General features: G+C 41.4%; 1 protein-coding gene across 3 annotated transcripts in view; it reads left to right on the top strand.

The window, feature by feature from the left end:
- Nucleotides 1–24,363, top strand: part of acvr2aa (activin A receptor type 2Aa) — a 29,731-nt gene extending 5,368 nt beyond the window's left edge. Inside the window, exons 3-12 of one of the 3 annotated variants that reach the window (XM_070914157.1) lie at nucleotides 64–179; nucleotides 1,015–1,169; nucleotides 1,940–1,963; nucleotides 4,740–4,883; nucleotides 6,277–6,420; nucleotides 6,514–6,659; nucleotides 19,090–19,204; nucleotides 22,481–22,619; nucleotides 23,617–23,747; nucleotides 23,984–24,363. In XM_070914157.1, the coding sequence (XP_070770258.1) occupies nucleotides 64–179; nucleotides 1,015–1,169; nucleotides 1,940–1,963; nucleotides 4,740–4,883; nucleotides 6,277–6,420; nucleotides 6,514–6,659; nucleotides 19,090–19,204; nucleotides 22,481–22,619; nucleotides 23,617–23,747; nucleotides 23,984–24,178 (1,309 nt within the window). In that variant the 3' untranslated portion in view covers nucleotides 24,179–24,363. Of the gene's footprint in view, nucleotides 1–63; nucleotides 210–1,014; nucleotides 1,170–1,939; nucleotides 1,964–4,739; nucleotides 4,884–6,276; nucleotides 6,421–6,513; nucleotides 6,660–19,089; nucleotides 19,205–22,480; nucleotides 22,620–23,616; nucleotides 23,748–23,983 lie in introns of all 3 variants that reach the window. The other 2 variants (XM_070914156.1, XM_070914155.1) reach the window with 2 other exon arrangements.
- Nucleotides 24,364–26,760: the final 2,397 nt, after the last annotated feature.

The raw sequence follows: 26,760 nt of genomic DNA, 5'->3' as shown, positions 1-26,760 counted from the left end.
GAAGACAAAACCTGAGCCAGCTGCACCTTTGAGCACATGACACACTGACTTCTTCTTCTACAGGAGTGAATGTGTGGAGAAGAAAGATGCTCCTGAGGTCTTCTTCTGCTGCTGTGAAGGAAGTTTGTGTAACAACAAGTTCTTCTACAGTCCTGACAACAACCCTCCGCAGATACCAAGTAAGATCCATGTACCCCTGTTCATTGCCTGTGTATGTTTGTGTTTACTTGTATTACAATTTTATATTGTAATATTATGATTTTTTCTCTATACAGTCCAACTTTATTTGCTTAATGTAATGCATAGATATTATGTTTCTGGTGAAATTCTGACTATTAATGTAATACTTATTATGATAATTTGGCTTTTCTCAAAGAAATTACTTCTCATAATTAGGAATGGGTACCGAAACCCGGTGTTAAACAGGCCCCAGGGCTGAATTATGAAAGACTGTAGTGTCGATAAGCTCCAACGTTATCGGTTCTGCTGTCGTACTGAAGACATTAACAAAATATATTTCCTATTTATTTAGGCTACATAACGTTATCTTGCACCTTTTTATCTCAACAACTCTGTTTCTAATTTGCAATCAGATGAAGACCTTACCGCAGCGGACCGAATTGGAGTCTGGCATGCTTTGCTGCATGTCTCTCTTCCCTGAGACTTGCCTGTCTCTCTACTCATAATATCATGACTTTTGTTTCAATATGACCAAGTTTTCTTATAAAATTACAACTGTTGTGATGTGACTTTTGTCTTAATTCTTATAACATTCTCAGAAAGTTATGTTATTGTCAAAACATTTTATCCACTGAGACATATTCTGATAAGATGCCGTTCTTTTAAAATGATCACTTTATTCTTTAAGACTTAATTCTTACAGTTTTATGGCTTAGACCTATACTCGGACCCTCTGTCTGGAAGAACCATGTTGTTATTGAATTGATGCTGCAGTTTGTCTTGTAACTTTACTTTTTAACTTGACTTATTTTGTCCTTCTGTGTGTTGCTGTAGCAACAAACAAACCAGTGACGTCGAAGCCTCCGGTGCTGACCACTCTGATGTACTCACTGGTTCCCATCATGGCCGTCACTGCCATCGTCCTCTTCTCCTTCTGGATGTACCGACACCACAAACTGGCCTATCCACCTGTCCTGGTGCCCACACAGGTGAGACACACCCAGGCTTATTAGAAAGACATGAGCGCTTCACTTGTTTAGGTCCGCATGAAAGGCGCTACGATGTTTGCGTCAACACATCACATGGAGTTCCACCGGGATCTATTCTCGGTCCCCTTCTGTTTAACTTTTATACGCTCAGACACACCACACATGAGCACAACATTAGCATCATTATGCAGATGACACACAACTATATATTCTATAGCCACATTACCACACTTATATGATGTATTGAGGATAAAAATCAGTGGATGAGTCATTGTTTTTACTCCTAAATAGGGATCAAACAGAAGTGATAGTTTTGGGTAGTTTAGTGGGAGTTTTGGGCATTTTAATTCCTCGTCAATTAAAACTAAAGATGAACTGAAGACCTTCGTGACCTTCTCGATGCTGACTTTAGTTTCCACAAACATATAAACTGTTTCAAAATATGCTTTTTACCACTACAAATTCACGAAGAAGAGGCTGCCTGTCAGAACCAGACCTGGAGAGACGTGTACTTGTCTTTATAATCTGTAATATTATTACTACTGTAATGACCTCCACTTTGGTCTGCCTCAGAAAACAGTGGAGCTGCAGATCTTTCATAAAGCTGCAGCCAGACACAATAAATAGTAATCATTTGCCTGAGGATATTAAAATGTTTTACTGTCTGAGTCAAATCAAGGTAAACTCTCAGCCTCCATCACTTGTCTTTCTTTGTATTTGTATTTCTGCCTCCTCTTTTTGACTCTGTGTCAACTGTTTCTGCCTCTCAGCACGCCTTTCATATAATGATCGAGGTAAGAAGATCAAACTGTCACTGTCGTTCAGCTTCACTGGAGAATGTTTCATTACTGGTTTTGTTCCATTTTTTCCTCGCATTTCTGGGTTTGATTTTGCATCTTCATCGTCCTTTTGAAAACACTTGTCTCTTTGTTTCTCTGCCACTTTATTTTTGATTTATTTATGCTCAGTGTTGGTTGTTGATGTTGTTGTGCACTCAGTAGATGATCTGCTCACTATGTGCATGATTGATATGAATCTGTCTCTCCCTCTGAGCCAGTTATATGTGCAGAGACAGAGAGAGAGAGAAAGACAGACAGACAGACAGACAGAGAGTAGAGTGCGTACCACATATCAAGGCTGAGTCCTTACTGCAGCAGCTCGGGTTCGAATCCGGTCCGGGTTCAAGTCCAGTAACCATTTGTCAGTTGATTGTTAATCTATAAAGTGCTCTGAGGATACATCGTACTCTCTGAGGTTACATCGTAGGTTATATCTTACTCTCTGAGGTTACACTGTAGTCTCTGAGGTTACATCGTAGGTTAAGATAATCCTTTATTCATCCTTCAGCAGGGACATTTGCATTGTTACAGTAGCATACAGGATAGTGCAATAGTAGAGACATAAGTAAGGAAAATCATGATATAATAAATTTAAAAAATGAAGACCGATACAAAAAAGCTACTAAAACTAAAAAACAACTGTAATTTACAAATTCACAGAACGAAAGAAATAAAGGTAATTATACTCTATTGCACATAGAGAGATGTAGATATCGCACCATTTGTTATACATTCAGAAATATTGCATGAGAGTGGATTGTCCATTTAGGTGTGCGTGGTCTACTGGGAGCAGGTCTGATTGTAGAGCCTGACAGCAGCCGGGAGGAAAGACCTCCGGTACCTCTCCTTCACACACCGCGGGTGAAGCAGCCTGTCACTGAAGGAGCTGCCCAGGGCTGGCAGAGTGTCCTGCATGGGGTGGGACCTCAGGGATGATAGCTTAGCTATCATCCGCCTTTCTCCCACCACCTCCACTGAGTTCAGGGGGCATCCCAGAACAGAGCTGGCCTTCTTAATCAGTTTGTCCAGTTTCTTCCTGTTGGCAGCTGAGATGCTGCTGCCCCCGCAGACCACTCCATAAAAGATGACTGATGCCACCACCGAGTCAAAGAAGGTCTTCAGGAGTGCCCCCTGCACTCCAAAAGACCAGATAGAGTCCGCTCTGGCCCTTCTTGTACAGTGCAGTGGTATTGTCAGTCCACTTTATTGTTCAGGTGAGCGCCTAGGTACACCATCTCAATGTCCATTCCCTGGATGTTCACTGGTGTGGGAGGGGTGTGTTTGCACCAGCAGAAGTCCATCACCATCTCTTTGGTTTTCCCTGCGTTGATGTGGAGGCGGGTCAGTTCTCTGTATTTCCTGTCATCCCCATCTGTGAGATCTCACATTCCCCATGATAATCGATGGCAGGACGGGTTTAAAGCATTTCCTCCTAGCGCGGCGCTTGGCTCCAGCACGATCTCCCCGTCTCCTCAAGTAACACTGCCGTGTTACGAAGCGCTATCAGATGATCCCTGTTGTAAACAATAGGGCCATGGCTGCGCTCCCCGGACACGGTCCTAAAAGGTGCAGAAACCAGCAAAACCACCAGAGCAAACTCAACGAGTTTAGTGTCCATGGTGTACAGACAAGTTTAAAAACAAAAGTAAGAGAAACATCGTAGGGTATACTGTAGTCGCAGACATTACATCGAGTCTCTGAGGTTACATCATACTCCTTGACGATACATTGTAGTCTCCGAGGTTACATGTGTAGCCTCTGAGGATACTTCATAGTCTCCGAGGCTACATTGTATTCTCCAAGGGTACATCTTAGGTTTCATACGTAGCCTCTGAGGATATATTGTAGTCTCAGAGGTTACATCATAGGTTAAATTGTAGTCTCTGAGGTTACCTTGTAGGTTACATTGTAGTCTCAGGGGTTACATTGGAGGTTACATCGTAATCTCCGATGTTACATTGTACTCTCTGTAGATACGTCGTAGGTGAAATTGTATCTGACATGAGGCTCCACAAAGATGTAACGACACGTTGGGGTTGCGGCGTTAACAGATATACCACATGAAGACCCTAAGATCTATGATTAGCTGCTTGTGTTTGTGATGGAGTTTGTCGAGAGTGAAGACGACATGACAGTTTTCTCCTTTTCACTAATAAACATTTAACAAAGTGATGACAGGGCAGAGCTCCAGCTGCTCTGTGTGGATGAATGAACGTGAACAGACAGCGATCACATGGTGCTCGTCTTCTGTTCAGAGACACTTCAGAGAAATAATAAATTACCTAACTCACAAAGTCAGTGACAGAGTAGAAACACAGCTACTTAACAAAGAGCACCATACTGATCATATACAACTCATGAGTCCAGTGTTGTGGAGCTCAGCTAGAAATCAGACCTGCAGTAGGACTTCTGTTAACCCCTTGTGTCCATGATAATCCAGATTAACAGACTCTGAGGTGGTCCACACTAGATTACTCCCAACAGTGTCAGACTGGACATGTACCATCAGAGAGACCTGTTCACCTGGTTCATGTTGATTTTATGTTCTGAAACAACGGTTCTTTACGTATCCAGTCAAATGTAAACATCTGATCTGTTTTCAAATATCCTGGATGGATTAACCCCTTAGTGCTTGATTGACATATATTTTCTATTTGTCAGGTTCAGATCAGTCAGAGCAGCAGGAGCAGACTTTCCACAGTCATTCACGTTTCCATGTTGTTTCTTCCAGGACCCAGGCCCTCTGCCCCCCTCCCCCATCCTGGGCCAGAAGCCGCTGCAGTTACTGGAGATCAAAGCCAGGGGACGCTTTGGCTGTGTGTGGAAGGCTCAGCTGCTCAGTGATTTCGTTGCTGTTAAAATCTTCCCCATCCAGGTCTGTGCTGTCTGAGCTGCCTCAAACGCACCATCATCATCACACATCTACCATTCATCATCACACATCTACCATCAGCTATAACGACACAGAGACAGAAGACGAGCATTAAAACAAAACTAAACAGACATGAAATTCAACTTCATCAGTGTGTATATTTCTGTGGTTAAAAGTTGAATTCAAATGTACAGTTAGATCATCAGTGTCATCAGTTATTAGAGAATTCAGCTGCTGTTTTGTTTAACGTCTAACAGAGTTTGGAATCTCATTGAATTCTTGATGCTAAATCGAAAGACTTTTACTGGATCTTCATTTATTCTTCCATCTAGTTTTCTTGAATGAAATTGTAAAAGTTGTATAGTGAGGGAGTGCTGCTTTTGTCTTTGTGACGTCCTTCAATTCAGACCTGAGTTGTGTTAGTGTCGTGTCGGGACTCAGCTGTTTCTTCAGACCTACATGTTACATTTCTATGACGAGGTGCAGTTGGGTTATCGTTATTCAGCTTTTATTTTGCTGATTCACGTCGCTTCCTGTCTGCCTGGCAGAAAGTGCTCTGTGGTTCAGTACCGACCCACGACCCACGGGTTAGAAACCACCGAGTACTGATGTAGACATATCTAAAACCATGTTTTCAATGAACATGTTTTCATGTTCCTGTGTATTTTTAACTGGTTCAGAGTTCAGAACCAGTTAAAGATCTCAAAACCTCTCACACACACCCACCCTTCTGTGTGTGTGTGTGTGTGTGTGTGTGTGTGTGTGTGTGTGTGTGTTTAGCCTTAAATCTCAGAGCTTTAATCCACCCGAGGCTGACCGGGTCCTTGGGCCAATTAGCGTCCAGTAAAACCATCATGACCTCAATTGACCACACACACAAGGTTTGTGTGTTTTCAGTTTCATTCAGTGTCAGTTGACATATAGATGCTTAAAGACGCGTAGACGCTGAAAGCAGTTGAACTGTCAGATAAAGTAAGAGATGAAACTGAGACATGAGATCAGTTGAAATGTTAGAAATAGCGGAAATAGTTGAAGTGTGTGTTGGTGTGTAAACAGTGACAAGTGTTTAGAAACAAATCTTTCTTTTACACAGACTTTAACCATTTTAAGGCACTTAAACCAATTTACAGTGTTGACACCTGCAGTTTTCAGGTGGGGGCGGCAGACGGATCTACCACAGCAAATAAAACACGAGCTCGCAGATTCGTCAGGTTCCAGGCTAATCATCAATACACCTTCTGAAGTCACTCAGTGAATAATCAGCTGGTGGTTAATGAAATGTTTCTGAGATGATGAGGTTGATGATATGGTCCTGCCTCTGGACCCCGACACTGGGTTCAGATGTTTTTGTTTGTCAAACTGGACCTTTGACCTCTGTTTATTTGTGTGTATTCAGGACAAGCAGTCGTGGCAGAACGAGTACGAGATCTTCAACCTGAATGGGATGAGACACGAAAACCTGCTGCAGTTCATTGGAGCTGAGAGGAGAGGAAGCAACATGGACATAGAGCTGTGGCTCATCACAGCCTACCATGAGAAGGTGCTGCTCCCTGCTGGACACATGGAGAACTACAACACAACCAAACATTCATAAAATCTAATCTGAATCTAATGTTCTGTGTTCTCTCCTCAGGGTTCTCTGACAGACTACCTGAAGGCAAACGTCCTCTCCTGGTCTGAACTGTGTCTCATTGCTCAGTCCATGTCTCGAGGTCTTGCCTACCTGCACGAAGATATACCTGGACACAAGGACGGACACAAACCAGCCATCGCACACAGGTACATACACACACACATGCTGGTTTTCATTTATAATGGGGCCAACTTTTTAATCATCACCTGTGGGGACCACCCTTTCTAGAGGGCCTAGAGGTGTGAAAAAAATACAAGTACACTTGCCATTGCTTAGTTAGCCTATACACGCCTTCAAATCTCTACATTGATGAAGTAATGATTTGACCATGCTAACCTGGGGCCTATGAAAAACCCAGTGAACATGGTTGAAGGGGGCCTAATTTAAATGTAATTTTGCATAACCCACAAAGATTCCCATTTGATTACTGGGGACCATGCTAGAATTATCATTATTAGTATTACTATAATTATTATTTCTACATTAAAATGGCAAATTATATACATCTATATCAAGTCAAACCTCAGATTATTGCATTTTAACCACCTTGGTTAAGTCTTCATATAAATTTTTCATAGTTAGCAATCTGCTACCCATAAGGATGAGACCAAATACCCGAATACAGACATGGAACCAAACCACAATAATGCCAATTTGAACATCTACTGTAGCAGCACCCAGATTCACGCGGAATGCATGTTTTCACGAAAGAAAGTTATGAATTTTGATCTTAAGAACCACTGTGCCAGGGTTTTGGGGTACTACAGAATTATTCTTATTACAGTTGGCCGGGGCAGATCTAGTAGGGCAGAAATTTCACAAACTTACTTGTGGCAAAGGTGGCATCCTATGACAGTGCCAGGTTTACAGTGAACTCTTTATGACCCGTTCTAAACCCTGAGTGCTTGTCTGTCGAGATTTCATGTCTATGTGCTGGATGTTATGCACCTGTTAGCTCGGGCTGAAACAGCTGAACTCAATAATTAGTAGGGGTGTCCACTGACTTTCGGCCATATAGTTTATGTAACCTATTGCAGAACCTTTAGACTTACTTTTTTAATGTCGGAAAAAGAGGAAATAAATTAGCATTTGCTGTGTAATGGAGACATTGTTCTGACTCTTCTATGTGCGTTAATCTCTTTGATATCAGGGGTCACTTAAGTACCAAGAATTGAGTAGTGTTGTCCAGCCCATATCTGCCACACAAAAAGTCAACCCTTTAAACCGTTTACTCACACAGGTTACTATATTTTTTCCAATTTTTAACCACAGAACCACTGTTGTAATATTGTAACTACTACTCAGTCACCTAACACTTAGCACCACCCTAATAATACTAGCAATCATCTCACATGTTTGTCGTAAGTTACATGTAGTTCCTAGTAGTGACTGTCATTAGTTAAATTCCAAGATATCAAACTCTCATTTAAATTGCACATTTGAACTTTTTAATAACTCCAGGTAACTGGAAAACTCAGAAGCCTGCCCAGTCTCTTTCTGTAAACCATGCACAACATTTAAAAACTGCTTTGCAAATGTATTTTGAAACTAGGACATGCATTTGACATGCATTCAACACCTTAAGTATTTTGCTTAGAAATTTGAATGTAAACAAACTACAGTACCAACCTGTGCGTTGGTAATCACCATGCTAATTACGCTAAACTTTTCTTTTGTAGGCTGTAATGCGGTTATAAACATAAAATTTCAAAGTTTGCCAGTCCCGGTTCTTGAGAGCTTCTGGTTCAGCCTTTAAACATTTCTCACAGTCACTTTTTGCCGGTACAACACAAGAAGTGATGAATCGTTTCATGTGCCTCTCCACCGCCTGCACCTCTGTCTGCTGCCGGGGTGTTCTTTTCTGGGCAGCTTTACCTGTAAGTGAGCAGAAAAACAAATTTGTAAATAAAAGTAGAAGGAAGAGTTTGAGCTACAAGTCCTGTAAGTTCTAAAGCCGGTATCAGTATGTATGTATATATATATATATATATATATATATATATATATATATATATATGCCAACATCTACAGTACAAATTGAGCGTTCAACAATTTGTGCATTCTCCCACTTGGACTGAAATGAACACTGGGGAAGAGGAAATCAACAATATTTATCATACACGTATGCATCTTCTTCTACCAGATTAGATACTGTGCTTGAGGATATCGGTTTTCACACAAGGCTGCTTAAGTGGCAATTATGCAATCAAACTTAAAGGGTAGAATGCGTTTAAAAACCTTTTGGATAACCATCATGCTAAAGTAAAGTACTACTACGTCATTATGGTTTCAGCAACGTTAGCTTCTTGAACATAATTTCAGTTAATATTAAAGCTACTTTAACTACTTGAAACACTTAGTACTAGCATTAGTACTAACACATATGCTTCTACCAAATGAGTAACTAGTTCTTACTATACATCCATCCGTTGGTTACATTGTTTAACCTATTCAGGCTCATAGGTGCGTTACTAGAATAACAAAAAAAACCTTACCTCTGGAAGAGGGTCTCACAACACCGACTCCAGAAGATACCTCATCCTCTGCTGATGGCGGTTTGTGTCTCTTGCGTGTTGGTGGGATTTCATTCCCCTCTGTAGGTGGAAGAGTCTCCTCTGCTGATGGTTCTATGAAAAAAAATAACATTTTCAATAAGATGCATACTTCACATGTACTACAAGAATGCTGACCATACCCAATCAATGTGTCATTTGTTTTTGCAGGAACACTTAATTATAAAACATTTAGATCAGATTCAGTGTGTCGGATTTAGGGGGATCTATTAGCAAAAATGGAATATAATTTTCATATAATCACCTGAAACTAAGAATCATGTTTTCGTTAGCTTAGAATGAGCCCTTTATATCTACATAGGAAGCAGGTCCTCTTCCACGGAGTCCGCCATGTTGCACCGCCATGTTTCTACAGTAGCCCAGAACAGACAAACAGGACCTTTTCGCGTTTCTCTCTCTTGATCACCCAAGTGTGTGCACTTTCTATATCCCTCTCTTTCTCTCCTTCTCTTTGTCTCGTCTTTTTTTTAGCAAATTAAATTATGTTTAAATATCAGTATTATTTAATACATTTCTGTTCCTGGTAGCAAGGCTAGTTCACTAAAGCTGGGAAGCCTCTGCTCACACCAGACTTTCGCTGCTGATTTTAGAAAAGCAAGACACAGTGTGAAAGTCTTCTATTTACTCAATGGTAATGTTTTTGTTAAATAAAACATGCTCACAAACTAAATGACCATGCAAGACAGGTAGTCTTGTATGGTCATTTTAGTGGTGTTGCTTATGCTAATGATCAAATCTCACAAACGTGCACCTCCTCACCAACAGGTGGCATTTATCAGGCTGAAACGAGCGATTTATGACAAGTTTGTGTAGTTAAGAGAGTTTGGTGGATCTGACTTGTAACACTTGTAAGAACAAATCTCTAAGTAAAAAGTAAGAGAGATTTAGAACAAGAATATTAAAATGTTCTTGCACGAGGTCCAATTAATCTAACTACCAGGCTGCCCTGCAGCTGCCTAGGTGATACATGTCCTATAACAGCACTCAAAAGCAGGAGGTAGAATCAACCATGGTGTAACGGTAGGAAAATAAGGCTGCTGAAGGCCTTTTTACAGATTGGGACTTAAACAAAACAAAGAAATTACTGTCTTGTATCACTAAATGATTTTAGTGAATAATATCTAATAAACTTAAGCACCTATTTCTTTTTGACATTAAATTACTGACACTACATACCATCAACAGTAGATGAACAGTGTCCTTCCTCTCCGCTCCTGTGTTCCTCATCATTGCCCAGAACTTTTTCTATGGGAGACATACCAAGTACAGCTAATAAATGTGATCAAATAAAAATAAAAAGGATGGAAAAATGATGGTAGACAATGGAAAATAAAAATAAAACATACCATCTGGACCTATCTTGATTTCTTCCAAGTTCTTGCCATGGAACTCTGCTAATCTTCCTTGCTTGAGTGCCATTAGAAGTTTACCGATCTTGGCAAATTGCAGCGCCGTTGTAGAAGGACTTTAGACTTAGATTTAGACTTTATTAATCCCACAGCGGGGAAAAAGTCAAAGCAGCAAAGACAGAAAGGTGCAGAAACACACAGCAGACAAGCACTGTGTCAATAAGAATTAGAAGTATTTTCTTTAAAAAAAAAAGAAGAAAAACAATATTCAAATAATAAATACTGATATAAAAAATATGGGGGACAAAAATAAATATATACACGGAAAATAGAGATAGTCCACTGCTACACTCATCTTGCATTTTGACTGAGAAAGGGCATTCCCTACACTGAGGATGTTCAAAAAATGCATCAGTTTCTCAGTGTGGGCACATTCCACTTTGCTTCAGCGATGTTCCTTAGTGCTGTTGCAGATATCATCTCATTCCACTTTTCACTGTGGACTCCTTGAAACTCAGTGGCATTCCTCACAAGCTCTTCGTTGTTCAGAATCAAACCCTGTGCTTTTAAGAGTTTGCTGACTCTAACCAAGGCTTTCCCAAGTTTATTTGTGTTTATTTATTCCATGATGGAATCGAGAATTTGTTAGTGTCACTATCATAGCCACAAGTCATCTTGACAGCTTTGACCGTCTCCAAGTAATTCTTTGGATTTATGAAATCCTCCATTGTTTTTAAGGTGGTAACTCTTCTGGCATTGTCAGTCTTCCCATTTCTCGCATCCTCTCTCGTACACACTGTTGTTTCTTGGCTGACATCCCACCTTTGTTTAAGGTGTTGTCCAAGATCAATAATGACATGGTCATTTTTTATTATCTGTGATTGGATCAGGAATCATGGCACCGATTACTCCCCACATTTGTTTACTGCTTTCTTAAGGACATATCTCTAAATTTAATGCATGCCAACAGACACCAGACTTGAGAGAGAAAACATCAAATTCAACTAGAATGTTTCTTCCTGCTCCGTCCACCGCTGTCTGCTTTCACACACACATTGACTAAAACAAGCTTTGTGGGGACATTTCACACAGCATGTCGTGGTCCCTTATGGGGACCAATTGTCTCCAGTTTGTCAGATACTTAACACAAACTTTCTACCTAAACACTGACGTAAGGTGTGCTGTGGGGACGTCATGAACGTCACAGAATAGAGTGATATTTTACCAAAAGGAAAATCCCTATAAATGTTCAAATCTGTCCCAAATCTCCCAATATCATTAGCCTTCTAGATGGATTGCATAAAACTATTTGGCAGTCCTAATTCACAATAAATTACTATAAAAGATTATATGTCCTAAATATACTGTATATAAAATTTAAACAGAAATAGAGATAATTTAGATTCTAATAGTTTCAAATGATTATACCGTCAACCACAAAGTTATTCTGAGATATTCTGCAACACTGTGTAGTTGTGCCACATACTTGTATTCTCCACGGGCAGTCTTCACCTCCATAGTCATAGGTAATTTCTTCTCCTTCATTTATATCATTAAGGGCAAACAGACGTAGGTGCAGGAGTCCATCCACGTCAGTTTTCTTCATCCTACAGTTTGGACGTCTGTGCTCATCATTGACTAGCGGCCCAAATGGTTCATCTTCTCTCGAGGCATCAATACTTAAAAAGGACAAAAACAAGAGAAAAAGGAAAAAAACAATATTACATAAATGTAAGGTCTCCTCCAGTTCTTCTACAAAGAATTGTATTATTTGGGAGAAAGCCCCACATACTGTATGTCAAATTTAAAAGACAATATATACAACAAAATCAGAGCCTTACCTTTCTCTTGGAGTTGTGTAAGGAGTTTAGTATAAAGGAGTATGGTTAAGGTTTATCTTAAAATCTTACCACCATGTCTTCCCTTGCGACTTGAACGCAAACATAAATGCAGCACATGGTGGGTGGTAAATATTTCTTCTTCTCTGGAATTCGACATTATTTATCATATCCCCCCTGTATTCAACTACAAAATCTCCTTTGGAGAATGAACATAGGGCGAATACACCACATCCTCAAATTACATTTGAGGCTTTCAAAGTTGTTAGCTGTGTAACATATTTATTCTTATGCTTAGATGCTTGAAAAACAAAGGAACTGCAAACTTTAAAGAGTTCTCACATTTCTCAGGCTGCCACTTCGGAAACACTTCTAAATGACAGATGAGACTCAAACAACACGGAGGACCTGACATTTTTTGATGTTAAAAAAGGGGTCATTGTAGCCTCAAAAAATATTGAATACTGAGAAGACACCCTGAAAAGCAGGCACTCACTCTCTCTCACAGTCTTTGTCCTCTTCTGTCACCCGAACCTAACATTACTCTACTGACTGACAAACGACGTCGGCCGTTCGCACATTATATTATTAAAAATAACCTAGTGCTTGGAAATGTTCTGACTATAAAAGATAACAGTGGATACTTTCTCTTGGAAGCAACCTAAAGTGTAACATTATCATGTCAAACTGCAAGGAGCTAAAAGCATGACACTCGCCTCAACACTGCTCCAACTAATCATATTCCCAGGTAACGGTGCGTTAATTTAGTTCAATTATTGGACTTCAGTGGGCAGTAGCTTACTTTATCACACAACCTCACCTCACAAACTTTATTTATTTATTTATTCATTCGTTTATTCATTTATTTAGGTAGTTAGTTTAATTCGACTATTCGATGGTGCCCTAAAACTTTAATCCCTGCTTTAGTTAGCTAGCTAGCTGTTAACTTTGGCACCGTAACGTTAGCTAGCTAGTTAACGATACAACTGCGTATGGCTAGCATCCTTTGACATTTTCATGAATAAATTGCTTCATAACGCACAAAACTCTGACATGGATTGAATCTGTTATATTTTGTGAAAACACTGAGCCCTTACTAAACACACCACTCACTCCGCTGATTTCTGCACTGTTTTTGATTTCCATCCATGTGTTTGATTTCCATCAACCACCTGCACCTGGATGAAGGAATGGCATTTAACCATTTAACAAGCTGAGGTTGAACATACAGCCTACTTCTGCGCGATTTCACAATAAAAGCCTGCCAGCGGAAGCCACAGTTACACACATAGCTTTGCTTATTTCAGTGTAAAATTTGGATCAGGATACAGAGCTATTTGACAACAGCTGACAATTTTTAGACCTCGTAATTTTCCCGGTTTTACCATTTTTGTTTTATGTTATTAAATTGTATTTTTCTCTGTAAAATACTTTGAACAAAACCTTTTTGTTTTTTAAAACGTGCTCTATAAATAAATTTCACCTGAGTTGCCTTCACTACAAATCTTGACCCTAAAGTCAACAGTTTAAATAAAAGATTTAAAAAATAAATAAATAAATAAGTAAGAAAGCAAGGCTATCATTAACATGATCGATTGTACCACATCCCTTCCAAGAGTAATCAATTAGAGTTGTTTGCATCACATGGTGCAACAACAGTCACCTGAAGCTCAATATCAGCAAGACCAAAGAGCTGGTGGTGGACTACCAGAGGAACACGAGGGCCCCTGTCCCTGTTATCAACCAGGGACAGGAAGTGGAGAGGGTGGACTCATACAGGTACCTTGGGGTCCAAATCAATAAAAAACTGAACTGCTCATAACACTGACGCCCTATTCAGGAAGAGACAGAGCCGACTTCCTGAGGAGATTTAAATCCTTCAGTGTGTGCAACAGGATCCTGAAGACCTTCTACCAGTCTGTAGTACCCAGTGCTCTGTTCTTTGCTGTGGTGTGCTGGGTGGTGGCAGCAAGGCTGATGAGGCCAGAGACTGAACAAACTGGTAAAGAAGGCCGGCTCTGTGGTCAGGCTAGGACTGGACAGTCTGGAGTCAGTGAGGAGGATGAAGGACAAGATCAAAGCCATCCTAGAAACTCCCCCTCACCCCCTCTATGATGAGCTGAGGCAGATGGGCAGTTCATTCAGCCACCCACCCAGGAGCAAAACGGAGCGATTCAGGCACTCATTTGTACCTGCTGCCATCAGACTGTATAACGGCAGCGGAGACCACAGACCGTAACACCACACACAGACCCATTTCTCCACAGTGTTTGGTACACTTGAGACACTCACGCCACACTCTCTGTCCACTGTCTCTGTTTGATCATTGGACTGGTTCGTTATATTTGTTGATATATTTTGATATATATTATACTATAACCATACTACCATATTATATTTGATATTCTATTATTCTATGTTATATTGCTGTACTATACTATATATACACTATATTGCCAAAAGTATTGGCTCACCTGCCTTGACTCGCATATGAACTTAAGTGACATCCCATTCTTAATCCATAGGGTTTAATATGATGTCGGTCCACCCTTTGCAGCTATAACAGCTTCAACTCTTCTGGGAAGGCTTTCCACAAGGTTTAGGAGTGTGTTTATGGGAAGTTTTGACCATTCTTCCAGAAGCGCATTTGTGAGGTCACACACTGATGTTGGACGAGAAGGCCTGGCTCTCAGTCTCCGCTCTAATTCATCCCAAAGGTGATTTATCGGGTTGAGGTCAGGACTCTGTGCAGGCCAGTCAAGTTCATCCACACCAAACTCTCTCATCCATGTCTTTATGGACCTTGCTTTGTGCACTGGTGCACAGTCATGTTGGAACAGGAAGGGACCATCCCCAAACTGTTCCCACAAAGTTGGGAGCATGGAATTGTCCAAAATCTCTTGGTATGCTGAAGCATTCAGAGTTCCTTTCACTGGAACTAAGGGGCCAAGCCCAGCTCCTGAAAAACAACCCCACACCATAATCCCCCCTCCACCAAACTTTACACTTGGCACAATGCAGTCAGACAAGTACCGTTCTCCTGGCAACCGGCAAACCCAGACTCGTCCATCAGATCGCCAGATGGTGAAGCGCGATTCGTCACTCCAGAGAACGCGTCTCCACTGCTCTAGAGTCCAGTGGCGGCGTGCTTTACACCACTGCATCCGACGCTTTGCATTGCACTTGGTGATGTATGGCTTGGATGCAGCTGCTCGGCCATGGAAACCCATTCCATGAAGCTCTCTACGCACTGTTCTTGAGCTAATCTGAAGGCCACATGAAGTTTGGAGGTCTGTAGCGATTGACTCTGCAGAAAGTTGGCGACCTCTGCGCACTATGCGCCTCAGCATCCGCTGACCCTGCTCCGTCATTTTACGTGGCCTACCACTTCGTGGCTGAGTTGCTGTCGTTCCCAATCGCTTCCACTTTGTTATAATATCACTGACAGTTGACTGTGGAATATTTAGGAGCGAGGAGATTTCACGACTGGACTTTGCACAGGTGGCATCCTATCACAGTACCACGCTGGAATTCACTGAGCTCCTGAGAGCGACCCATTCTTTCACAAATGTTTGTAGAAACAGTCTGCATACCTTGGTGCATGATTTTATACACCTGTGGCCATGGAAGTGATTGGAACACCTGATTTCAATTATTTGGATGGGTGAGTGAATACTTTTGGCAATATAGTGTATATATACACATTCCAGATCATTAGGTAAACCTAGCTAAACTAATGCAGTCTAATATAACAGCCCTACAGTATATCCTACCTTCATGAAGGTTATAATGTTCAGTATAAACTGTTTTAGAGAGGTGTAGATTCTACCGTGTGGTCATTTTGGAGGCTGTGCTATGTGGTGCTGTTGAACTGTGCTGTCCGGGTGTTTCTATTATTTTGTCCACCTCATTAATTTCAATGAGGGTAGGCTAAATAACAAACACCTCTCTGTATAATGCAGTACACTTCAACAGCACCACATACTACATCCTCCAAAATGACCATACAGTTGAATCTTTGCATCTCTAAAACAACACAAACTGAACATTATAACCTTCATGAAGGAGGATTTATTGGAGGGCTGTTGCATTAGACTGCATTACTTTAGCTAGGTGTAACTAATAAACTGGACACTGAGTGTGTGTGTGTGTGTGTGTGTGTGTGTGTGTGTGTGTGTGTGTGTGTGTGTGTGAGAGTGTGTGTGTGTGAGAGTGTGAGTGAGAGAAGCAGTGAGTGCACTACCTGCTGGATACTATAGGGGGGCAACTGAGCACCCTTCTCACACACACACACACACACACACACACACACACACACACACACACACACACTGACTGACTGGTGAACATGTCTTATGGGCCAAAGCTAAAAACTTCACAGGCACCTTCAGAATGACTCATGCATTCATTTAAAAGGGTTTTCCTTCTGGGGACCTGATTTTTTTGTCCCCATACTGTTAGAGGTCCCCAGGACGTGACTATGTATCAGAATCAGAAATAATTTATTGATTCCTGGGGGGAAATTGTACAATGCCAGTGCTCCCATTCAAGAGTAGAAAGTAGCATAAATTTAGAACTAAAGGCATGTACAAAATATAAAAATAAGAAATAAGAATATACACACGAAAATATCCAATATTTAAGTGAAAGATTCAAGTAAAAAATGTACACAATAACAATGTGTGTGTGTATATATATATGTATATATATGTAAGTATTGTACTGTTGTGTATGACTATATATGTATTGCACTGAAACGTTTAAAGAATAAACATAAATAGTGAGGTAGTATGTGTAGAAGCAGGTCCAGATTTCCAGTCTGTTTCTTCTGAGTGTCAGTGACACTCAGAGGGAGGAGTTGAGCAGTTTGATGGCCACAGGCAGGAATGATTTCCTGTGGCGCTCTGTTGTACATTTGGGAGGAATGAGTCTCCCACTGAAGGCGCTCTTGTGCCTGACCAGTACGTCATGGAGAGGATGTGACGTCACTGGCCTTGCGGATCAGTTTGTTGAGTCCGCCACCCTCAGCCTGCTGGGGTGAGCAGGGCCCACAGTGTCAAATCAAAACAGATTCAGTTCGTTGGCCCGGTCCACACTGCCTTCAACTCCTCTGCTGTTGGTTGGCCTGTAACCCGTGATGGTCCTCATTCCACTCCAGACTTCTCTGATGTTGTTCTTCCTCCTGTACTTCTCCTTAGCCTCCCTGATCTTCACCTTCAGTTCCCCCTGGATCATTCTCACCTCCTCCCTGTTGCCAGCTCGGAAAGCCCTCTTCTTTGCATTCAGGATGTCCTTGATGTCCTTTGTCACCCATGGCTTGTTATTTGAATAGCAATGAACAGTCTTTGCTGGGACAGTAGAGTCCACACAGAAATTGATGTAGTCCGTGATGCACTCGGCTCACAGAGTGCCTGCCAGTCAGTCGCCTCAAAACATCCCTGAAGTGTCTCATAAGCCTCCTCCGACCATCTCCTCACTGTCCTTATGGTTGCAGGCTGGCTCTTGACTAGAGGCACATAACGGGTTGAGGTGCACTAGGTTGTGGTCTGACCTACCCAGAGGGGGGAGGGGAGAGGAGCTGCATGCATCCTTAACGTTAGTATACAGCAAGTCCAGGGTTCTCTCCTCTCTAGTAGGACAGCTCACATACTGAGTCAAGGTGGGAAGTGTCTTAGCCATGGTGACGTGGTTGAAGTCACCCGAATCACCCGCATTTGGGTGTTGAGTCTGTAGACGGGCTATGGCGGAGTATGTGACGTAACACGCCGACTTCGGGTTGACAGAGGGGGGGGTGTAAATAATCACAACAATGACATGTGAGAACTCCCTGGGCAAATAGTATGGCCTGAGTCCAACCGCCAACAGTTCAATGTCCGGGCAACAGACACGATCTTTGATGGTGATGTGGGAAGGATTGCACCACCTGTTGTTAACGAGAACGGCAAGCCCCCCTCCTTTACGCTTACCGCTCCCGGTGCAATCCCTGTCAGCCTGGACGGTCTGAAAGCCGTCGATGTCCTAGTGCAGCCATGTCTCCGTAAAGCACATTAAACTACACTCCCAGTACTCCCTCTGACTCCTGGCCAGCGCTGGTAGCTCATCCATCTTGTTTGCCAGAGATTTCACGTTGCCCATGATGAGAGAGGGGAGACACGGCTTATATCTCCTCTTCTCCATAAGCCTCTGTTGTCTCGACCCACCTCTCTTCCCTCGTTGCTTCGTTCCTCCTCTGCATCCTCTGTGTGTTTTTCTCCAGATTTCAGTGGGGATCTCTGATGATCTGGTCTCCAAGCCGGCTGGCTTCAGAGCGATCAGCTGATCTCTGGAGTAAACAATGCGGCCCAGAAGTTGCTGTGCGACTGTCCGATGTTTGAATGAAAGTAATTCCAGAGTGAATAAAAGTACCAGAACTCTCTCCACCAGCATGTTTGGAGAGGGTGCAACTTCAAAAGTCAGTATTTTAAAAAGTACTGAGTTAAATAAGGAATAAAGGAGAAAAGTAAGAAAACAAACAGGAGCGACTGTAACAGGCTGCATGCATGGTCGGCGCATGTGCACAAGTAAACAGATCGTGGTCCCCATAATGTGATAAATACCAGGACACGGACACACACTCATGCAGGTACGTACATATACACACACAAGTGTGTGTATATATGTAGATATATATATATATATATATATACACACACACACACAGGTATACCCACAAACAGGTGCATATACACACAAAGGTACATATATACACACACAGGTGTATATATAGACACAGGTGTACCCTCAGACATCACAGATGTGTTACTCTGTGTTTTTCAGGGACTTTAAGAGTAAGAACGTGCTGCTGAAGTCGAACCTAACCGCCTGTGTCGCTGACTTCGGCCTCGCCCTCAGGTTTGAGGCAGGAAAATCTCCTGGAGACACGCATGGACAGGTGAGTCCACCTGAGAGAGGACACCAGAAGAAGAGTCTGACCTCTTCCTCACTTACCTGCTCGTCTGTGTGCAGCAGCGTACACACATGGAGGGTTTCTGTAATGTGCAGGTGTTACTCAGGCTTCCCTCTGTCGCCTTCAGTTGGCTCAAAATGCTGCTGCTAGGATCATCACCACTTCAGGAAAACCAGATCATATACAGTGCATCCGGAAAGTATTCACAGCGCTTCACTTTTTCCACATTTTGTTATGTTGCAGCCTTATACCAAAATGGATTAAATTCATTTTTTTCCTCAAAATTCTACACACAACACCCCATAATGACAACGTGAAAAAAGTTTATTTGAGATTTTTGCAAATTTATTAAAAATAAAAAACCTGAGAAATCACATGTACATAAGTATTCACAGCCTTTGCTCAATACTTTGTTGATGCACCTTTGGCAGCAATTACAGCCTCAAGTCTTTTTGAATATGATGCCACAAGCTTGGCACACCTATCTTTGGGCAGTTTCACCCATTCCTCTTTGCAGCACCTCTCAAGCTCCATCAGGTTGGATGGGAAGCGTCGGTGCACAGCCATTTTCAGATCTCTCCAGAGATGTTCAATCGGATTCAAGTCTGGGCTCTGGCTGGGCCACTCAAGGACATTCACAGAGTTGTCCTGAAGCCACTCCTTTGATATCTTGGCTGTGTGCTTAGGGTCGTTGTCCTGCTGAAAGATAAACCGTCGCCCCAGTCTGAGGTCAAGAGTGCTCTGGAGCATGTTTTCATCCAGGATGTCTCTGTACTTTGCTGCATTCATCTTTCCCTCTATCCTGACTAGTCTCCCAGTTCCTGCCGCTGAAAAGCATCCCCACAGCATGATGCTGCCACCACCATGCTTCACTGTAGGGATGGTATTGGCCTGGTGATGAGCGGTGCCTGGTTTCCTCCAAACGTGACGCCTGGCATTCACACCAAAGAGTTCAATCTTTGTCTCATCAGACCAGAGAATTTTGTTTCTCATGGTCTGAGAGTCCTTCAGGTGCCTTTTGGCAAACTCCAGGCGGGCTGCTATGTGCCTTATACTAAGGAGTGGCTTCCGTCTGGCCACTCTACCATACAGGCCTGATTGGTGGATTGCTGCAGAGATGGTTGTCCTTCTGGAAGGTTCTCCTCTCTCCACAGAGGAACTCTGGAGCTCTGACAGAGTGACCATCGGGTTCTTGGTCACCTCCCTGACTAAGGCCCTTCTCCCCCGATTACTCAGTTTAGATGGCCGGCCAGCTCTAGGAAGAGTCCTGGTGGTTCCGAACTTCTTCCACTTACGGATGATGGAGGCCACTGTGCTCATTGGGACCTTCAAAGCAGCAGAAATTTTTCTGTAACCTTCCCCAGATTTGTGCCTCGAGACAATCCTGTCTCAGAGGTCTACAGACAATTCCTTTGACTTCATGCTTGGTTTGTGCTCTGACATGCACTGTCAACTGTGGGACCTTATATAGACAGGTGTGTGCCTTTCCAAATCATGTCCAATCAACTGAATTTACCACAGGTGGACTCCAATTAAGCTGCAGAAACATCTCAAGGATGATCAGTGGAAACAGGATGCACCTGAGCTCAATTTTGAGCTTCATGGCAAAGGCTGTGAATACTTATGTACATGTGATTTCTTAGTTTTTTATTTTTAATAAATTTGCAAAAATTTCAAAAAAACTTTTTTCACATTGTCATTATGGGATGTTGTGTGTAGAATTTTGAGGAAAAAAATTAATTTAATCCATTTTGGAATAAGGGTGTAACATAACAAAATGTGGAAAAAGTGAAGCGCCGTGAATACTTTCCGGATGCACTGTAACTCAAGATCATAAAACTAAATTCTGGCCTTCCTTCATTGGCTTCCTGTTCATGTGACAGAGGCCTGTTGCTATGACCACATGGCCTGTTTAGTGTGTGTTTGCAAGGCGTCTCAAAGATGGCTCTGCTGTAAATAAAGATCATTCATTCATTAAGCCCATAAATGTCTGGATCTGGACAATGCTGCGCTGTCAGTGGATTCTTTAATGTTCAGCCCATCTATTGAGGATGTCCCTGTCTGTGCAGTCAATGCAATTCTTAATGTGTTCTGTCATCAGTTATTTTGCTGATATTCGTCAAACACTGAAGGCGACTCTCTAGTCAGCAGCAGAGCTGTGGTGCTGTTCGTTTCAGTACTGGAGCCACCTGTGACATTAAATTGTGGCTCGTTTGAAAGTTATGTAACCGCTGAAGAGTTTCTTCATGTTGAATATTACGCAGAAATCAGCCAAACATCTAGCTAAATACTGTTAGCCGACACCATGGATGTACCAGGTTGTAATTAGCGTAGTGTTAAACAATATAAGCCAGTGAACACAAGCAGTTTGTGTTTTGAATGATTTCATTTACTTGTGTAGGGCAAATGAAGTCACATTAGAAACATCCACTCTGAGGAAAGGTTGCAGTGCATGCAGAGGTCAAGCTCATCTAACAGGCTAGGCTATGAAAACTATGCTAAACTAAGCTAGCTTTCATTTCCTGCAGGCGTTGTGGATGAACAAGCTGGCTTTGTGATGTGTCTGAGTGAGTGAACAGGTGAAACAACAGAAACAGTGAGATGAAGTCAGTCCAGTGGTATTACTGCTCCACCTGGTGGCTGTTAGATGAACTGCAGCTTCACTCAGCAGCTCTGACATCATCGCTCAGTTCAATAAAGCTTTGGTCGATACAGTGGGGTTCAAAAGTCTGAGTCCACATTGAAAATCTCAAATATTTTCATGTAAACCTGGAAATAAAAAAAGTTTGAGGATTCAGAAACATTTACAAATACAAGACCTTATGACATGTAAAATACAAATAAATAATATTATTATATATATAAATATTTTGATTCTGCACTATTTTTAGGTCAGCAGTCAAATGTAAGCACATTTTTGGCATTGACCAACTAAACTCCTTCGTCCAAAAGGTCATGTTTTTGAGTTGTGTCCTTCCATCGAAGCATGCATTCAGATGACATTCAGATGGATCTGATCTCCTCATCTGAGGCTTGTTCAATGAACTCATCTTGCAGCCGGTGTTCACCTGTTCTAAATATGGCTGTGCCTCAAGTTTCCAGCAGGTCATTGCTCACTAAGCAGCATTGTGATAGTGGGAAACATGGCATCGGAACTAAGTGTCAGAGGTCAAACTGGTATTCTGAGCAAAGAGGACTTTCTCAGTGTTTCAATGGTTCAGACTTTTACCAGGTGTGAATGTATCCCTGTTTGTGTGTCAGGTGGGGACCAGGAGGTACATGGCCCCCGAGGTCCTGGAGGGGGCCATTAACTTCCAGAGAGACGCCTTCCTGAGGATAGACATGTACGCTCTGGGTCTGGTGCTGTGGGAGCTCGCCTCTCGCTGCAAAGCTGCTGATGGTAAGAAAACCCTCAGACAGGAGGGGGGGGGGGGTAGGTAGAAACCATGATATTAAGTCTGGATGACCCCCTTCTCTGGACACTCAGACTTCAGTCATATGTACCAGCTGTGTGAGTGTGCAAGTTGTTTAAGGAGATGCAATCAAAACTTTATAGGCTTTACAACTCTGGAAAGTTTTCACAGCAGCAGTTCCTTTACGGCCGAGAGATGAACATTAGATCTGTTACACTAATCTAGAAGGAATGTGCGCTTGCATGTATTTGATTGGCCAACGCAGCACCTTGCAGGATAGGAAGTCTGTAACCTTCCTGATACCTCTGAACTGTCTTTCCCCCTCGGCTGCTTGTAATGACCATTTAAACGATGTGACGTGAACGCAGTATGCTCCTGAAATGATCTCATTCAAACAGGAAGCTGTGTTTCAGAATCAGAATCAGAATCAGAAATACTTTATTGATCCCCGGGGAGAAATTGTACAAATTGTTTCTTCACGCAGGTCTGAAGTCGGTCTGAATGCAACATAGAGGACACATTCTCCTAGAAAAGAAAGTTTAAAGTTTATATATATATATATATATATATATATCTGTATATATGTGTGTGTGTGTGTGTATATATATACTGTATATATGTATATATACAGTATATATATGTATATATATATACAAAAGTCTATGAAGGAAAATGAAAAGGACTTAAAATCACCAGAAGTTCTTCAGACTTTTTCCACAGAAATGGAAAGAGAGCGTGTCTATTCATGTCTGTGTCTCTTTGTGTCTTTATGTCTCTTTGTGTCTCTCTCTTTATGTCTCTTTGTATCTCTTTGTGTAATGCTGCTGCCTCCATAAAAACTGTTTCCACAAACTGATACTAAAGCAGGATTCAACTTTTATCAAATCTGAATCCAGCGTACAATCGATTTATTGGTTTGGATCCAGGTCCAGATGTCTGTTTGTCTGTTCTGGACTCAGATGGTAGCCCTTCTCTCTGATCCAGGTCCAGTGGACGAGTACATGGTGCCGTTTGAGGAGGAGGTGGGTCAGCATCCGTCTCTGGAGGACATGCAGGAGGTGGTGGTCCATAAGAAGCTGAGACCGACGCTCAGAGAGTGCTGGCAGAAACATGCTGTGAGTCAGACTACGTTACCCATCATGCACCACTCATCTCTTACTACTGACGGTGTTGTGGATATTTTGGTGTCTGTGTGTTTTACTGACGGGGTTGTGGATATTTTGGTGTCTGTTTTTTTTACTGACGGGTGTTGTGGATATTTTGGTATCTGTGTGTTTTACTGACTGTTGTGGATATTTTGATGTCTGTGTATTTTACTGACGGTGTTGTTGATATTTTGGTGCCCCTGCAGGGTCTAGCGGTGCTCTGTGAGACCATTGAGGAATGCTGGGACCATGAAGCTGAAGCCCGGCTGTCCGCCGGCTGCGTGGAGGAACGCGTCGTGCAGATGCAGCGGCAGACGAGCGTCACGGCGCCTGAGGAGATCGTCACTGTTGTCACCATGGTAACCAACCTGGACTACCCGCCTAAAGAGTCGAGCCTATGACGAGGCCGAGGACCAATCAGGATGGAACAGGACTTCCTCAGTGAGCGTTTCTGTCTCTGAACTCAGACTCAGGTAGAGCCGGTCAGGTGACCTGGAGGACAAGAAGTCTCTCTCTCTGCAGGGTGAGCCACACTGATCTCCACCTTCTGACATCAGTTCCTCTTTTTTACTACAAAATAAAAGACTTCCTGAGAGACCTTTTCTACAATAATGTGACAATAAAAACAGTTTGTTCGGTTTCAGTATAAAAAGGGCGACTATAGTTTTTAGACACTTGCTGTTTTTTTTTTTCTCCGAATGATGTGATGCCAATAAGAAACAGCTTCTGAATGTCTGTATCACTGCTAGGTATATCTACAGATTATATACACACACACCCATAATTAATATATATATAATATATACATATATATATATATATTAATTATACGGATATATTTCCATTGTCACCTGAAAGTCAGAGAAGAGTTTAATAATCAGGTCATTGATCCAGACTGACTGAAAGTCTACGTGGATCTTTCTTTTCTTTCTCAACACGTTGTTAAACATCAGTGGAGAAACTGCAGTCGACGTTGTGATTAAACAAACACTGAGATATATGGAAGATTCAAATGTTTCACTGAAGTAAAATCAAAGAAATAAAGTGAAATAAAACTCATATTGTTATGTACGAATTTCATACGTTAAGTTGAAAAATGATGTTATAACATGTAAATTATCTTGAAAACAAACAAAAGGTCAAGTTTTTGTGAGAATGAATCATTACTGTGAACCCAACTGTATCTTTTTCAGATTCCACATTTGTCCCGTTGAAGGATAGCAAATATAGTGTCCCATTAAATAGTGAAAAACATCCGTTTGGGTCCAAAGTGATGTCTTCAGATGAGATTCAGTTACAAACACAGAAAAACACGAAACACATTTGAGAAACTCGATAAGAATAATGATTTTCTTCTTTTTGGGAGTACAAGTGGTCTAAACAGTCCGCTGTCAATCTGCTGCTGCACCAAACTCCATTAAAGAATCTGTGGGTTTAGTGTTTCCTTTGCTCCACAGCAGTGACGCTCCTCTATTTCGACATTACTCAATAACTTTCATTAATAGGAGGAGTGTCTGTTTAATGCGGCATCATTTTCTTATATCATTTGCCTCCAGAACATTAATATTAGTAATAACAATACAGTTCATTAAAGAAAGAAAACAATCAGCTGTGTTTATTCATCCATCAAGAGTCTAAAAACTGTCAAAATTATTTGAATCACTTTGGACTCGTAAGATCGTGTTTTTTTATGTTTTATAAACTAAATTATTTATTGATTAATTGAGAAACTAATTAGGATATTAATCAGCAATTAAAATAATCATTAGCTGCAGCTCAAATAACATCTGTTGTGTTTCACTTTATTTCTTTGTTTGATTTATTTTTACTCTAAACTAATCTGACAGACAATCAAAACGTGTTTTTGATTTTTATAAAATCATCAAAGCGCTCAGATGTTAATCAGTGAACGACCAGCTAGTAAAACTGATGACAGATCAGCTGTCTGAAAACCAAACTAAACTAAAAGAAAGATCTTCTGTGAGTTTGAAATTAAGATCAAATGTGTTGAGAAGAAAAATCCCTCAAAATATGAAGATGAAACACTTAGAACACGTCTTTATTTGACTTTTATTTTGTAATACTCACTGTTGGTTTCCTCTTTTCTTCTGTTTGTGGTTCATTCTGATTCTATGGAGCCTCAAAACAGACAAAATGTTGTTAAATGTTATCAAACATAACTGAATACATCAATAAATAATAATAATAAATAAAAGATAATAAAATAAACATAGAACAAATTATCATTAATAATAAATAATACCTTTTGTTAGAAATTCATACTGAAGTATACAAAGAAAATAAATGTTGTTTTGGGGAAATCAGAATAATGAAATGGTAAAAAATTTTGTCAGGATGAAAAATTGGAAAACTAAAGAGTTGAAAAATAAAGTTTTATGTAGAATATCAAATTATTATTATATTTCTGGTTATTCCCATTTAAACTATTGAACAGTATAATTTATTGATGTTATATTTTTCACTCATCTGATCATCTTTTGTCAGCTTCGAGGCTCCGTATGTTTGCATTTCAACGTGTCTTTTCGTTTCTGTTTCAATTTGTTAGTGAACGAACACGGCGGCTCGTTACCCAGCAGGCTTTGCTCTGCTTCGACTAAATGCTTGTTTTAAATCGACGTCACGTTCAGGAGAAATATCTTGGTTGTTCTCACGCCGTTTCAAACTGGAACACTTGGTTTTAGTCGTTTTGTTTCACTGAAGGATCAGATGTTGTCTGATGGGAACTTTTAAAGATTCTCCATCAGCCTGACTAGACACGTTAACAGGAAGTGAATCGTTGAGTCGAACCTCCACAAACAGAGACGTTCAGGGACCTACAGCTCAGTTTGAACTGTAGGAAATCAAAACACTTCTCACTTCACTGTTGTCTGATTTTATAAAAGGTTCATTAGTTCATTAAACCTGTGAAGCAGCAGAACGTCCTCAGACCGGTCCCCGGTCCCTGGTCCAGACAGTCTGCTGC

Source organism: Enoplosus armatus, chromosome 11 (genome assembly GCF_043641665.1).
Source record: "Enoplosus armatus isolate fEnoArm2 chromosome 11, fEnoArm2.hap1, whole genome shotgun sequence".
In the NCBI taxonomy this organism is placed as follows: domain Eukaryota; kingdom Metazoa; phylum Chordata; class Actinopteri; order Centrarchiformes; family Enoplosidae; genus Enoplosus; species Enoplosus armatus.
Note: the sequence above shows the minus strand (reverse complement) of the source record. Positions and strands in the feature narration are given on the sequence as shown.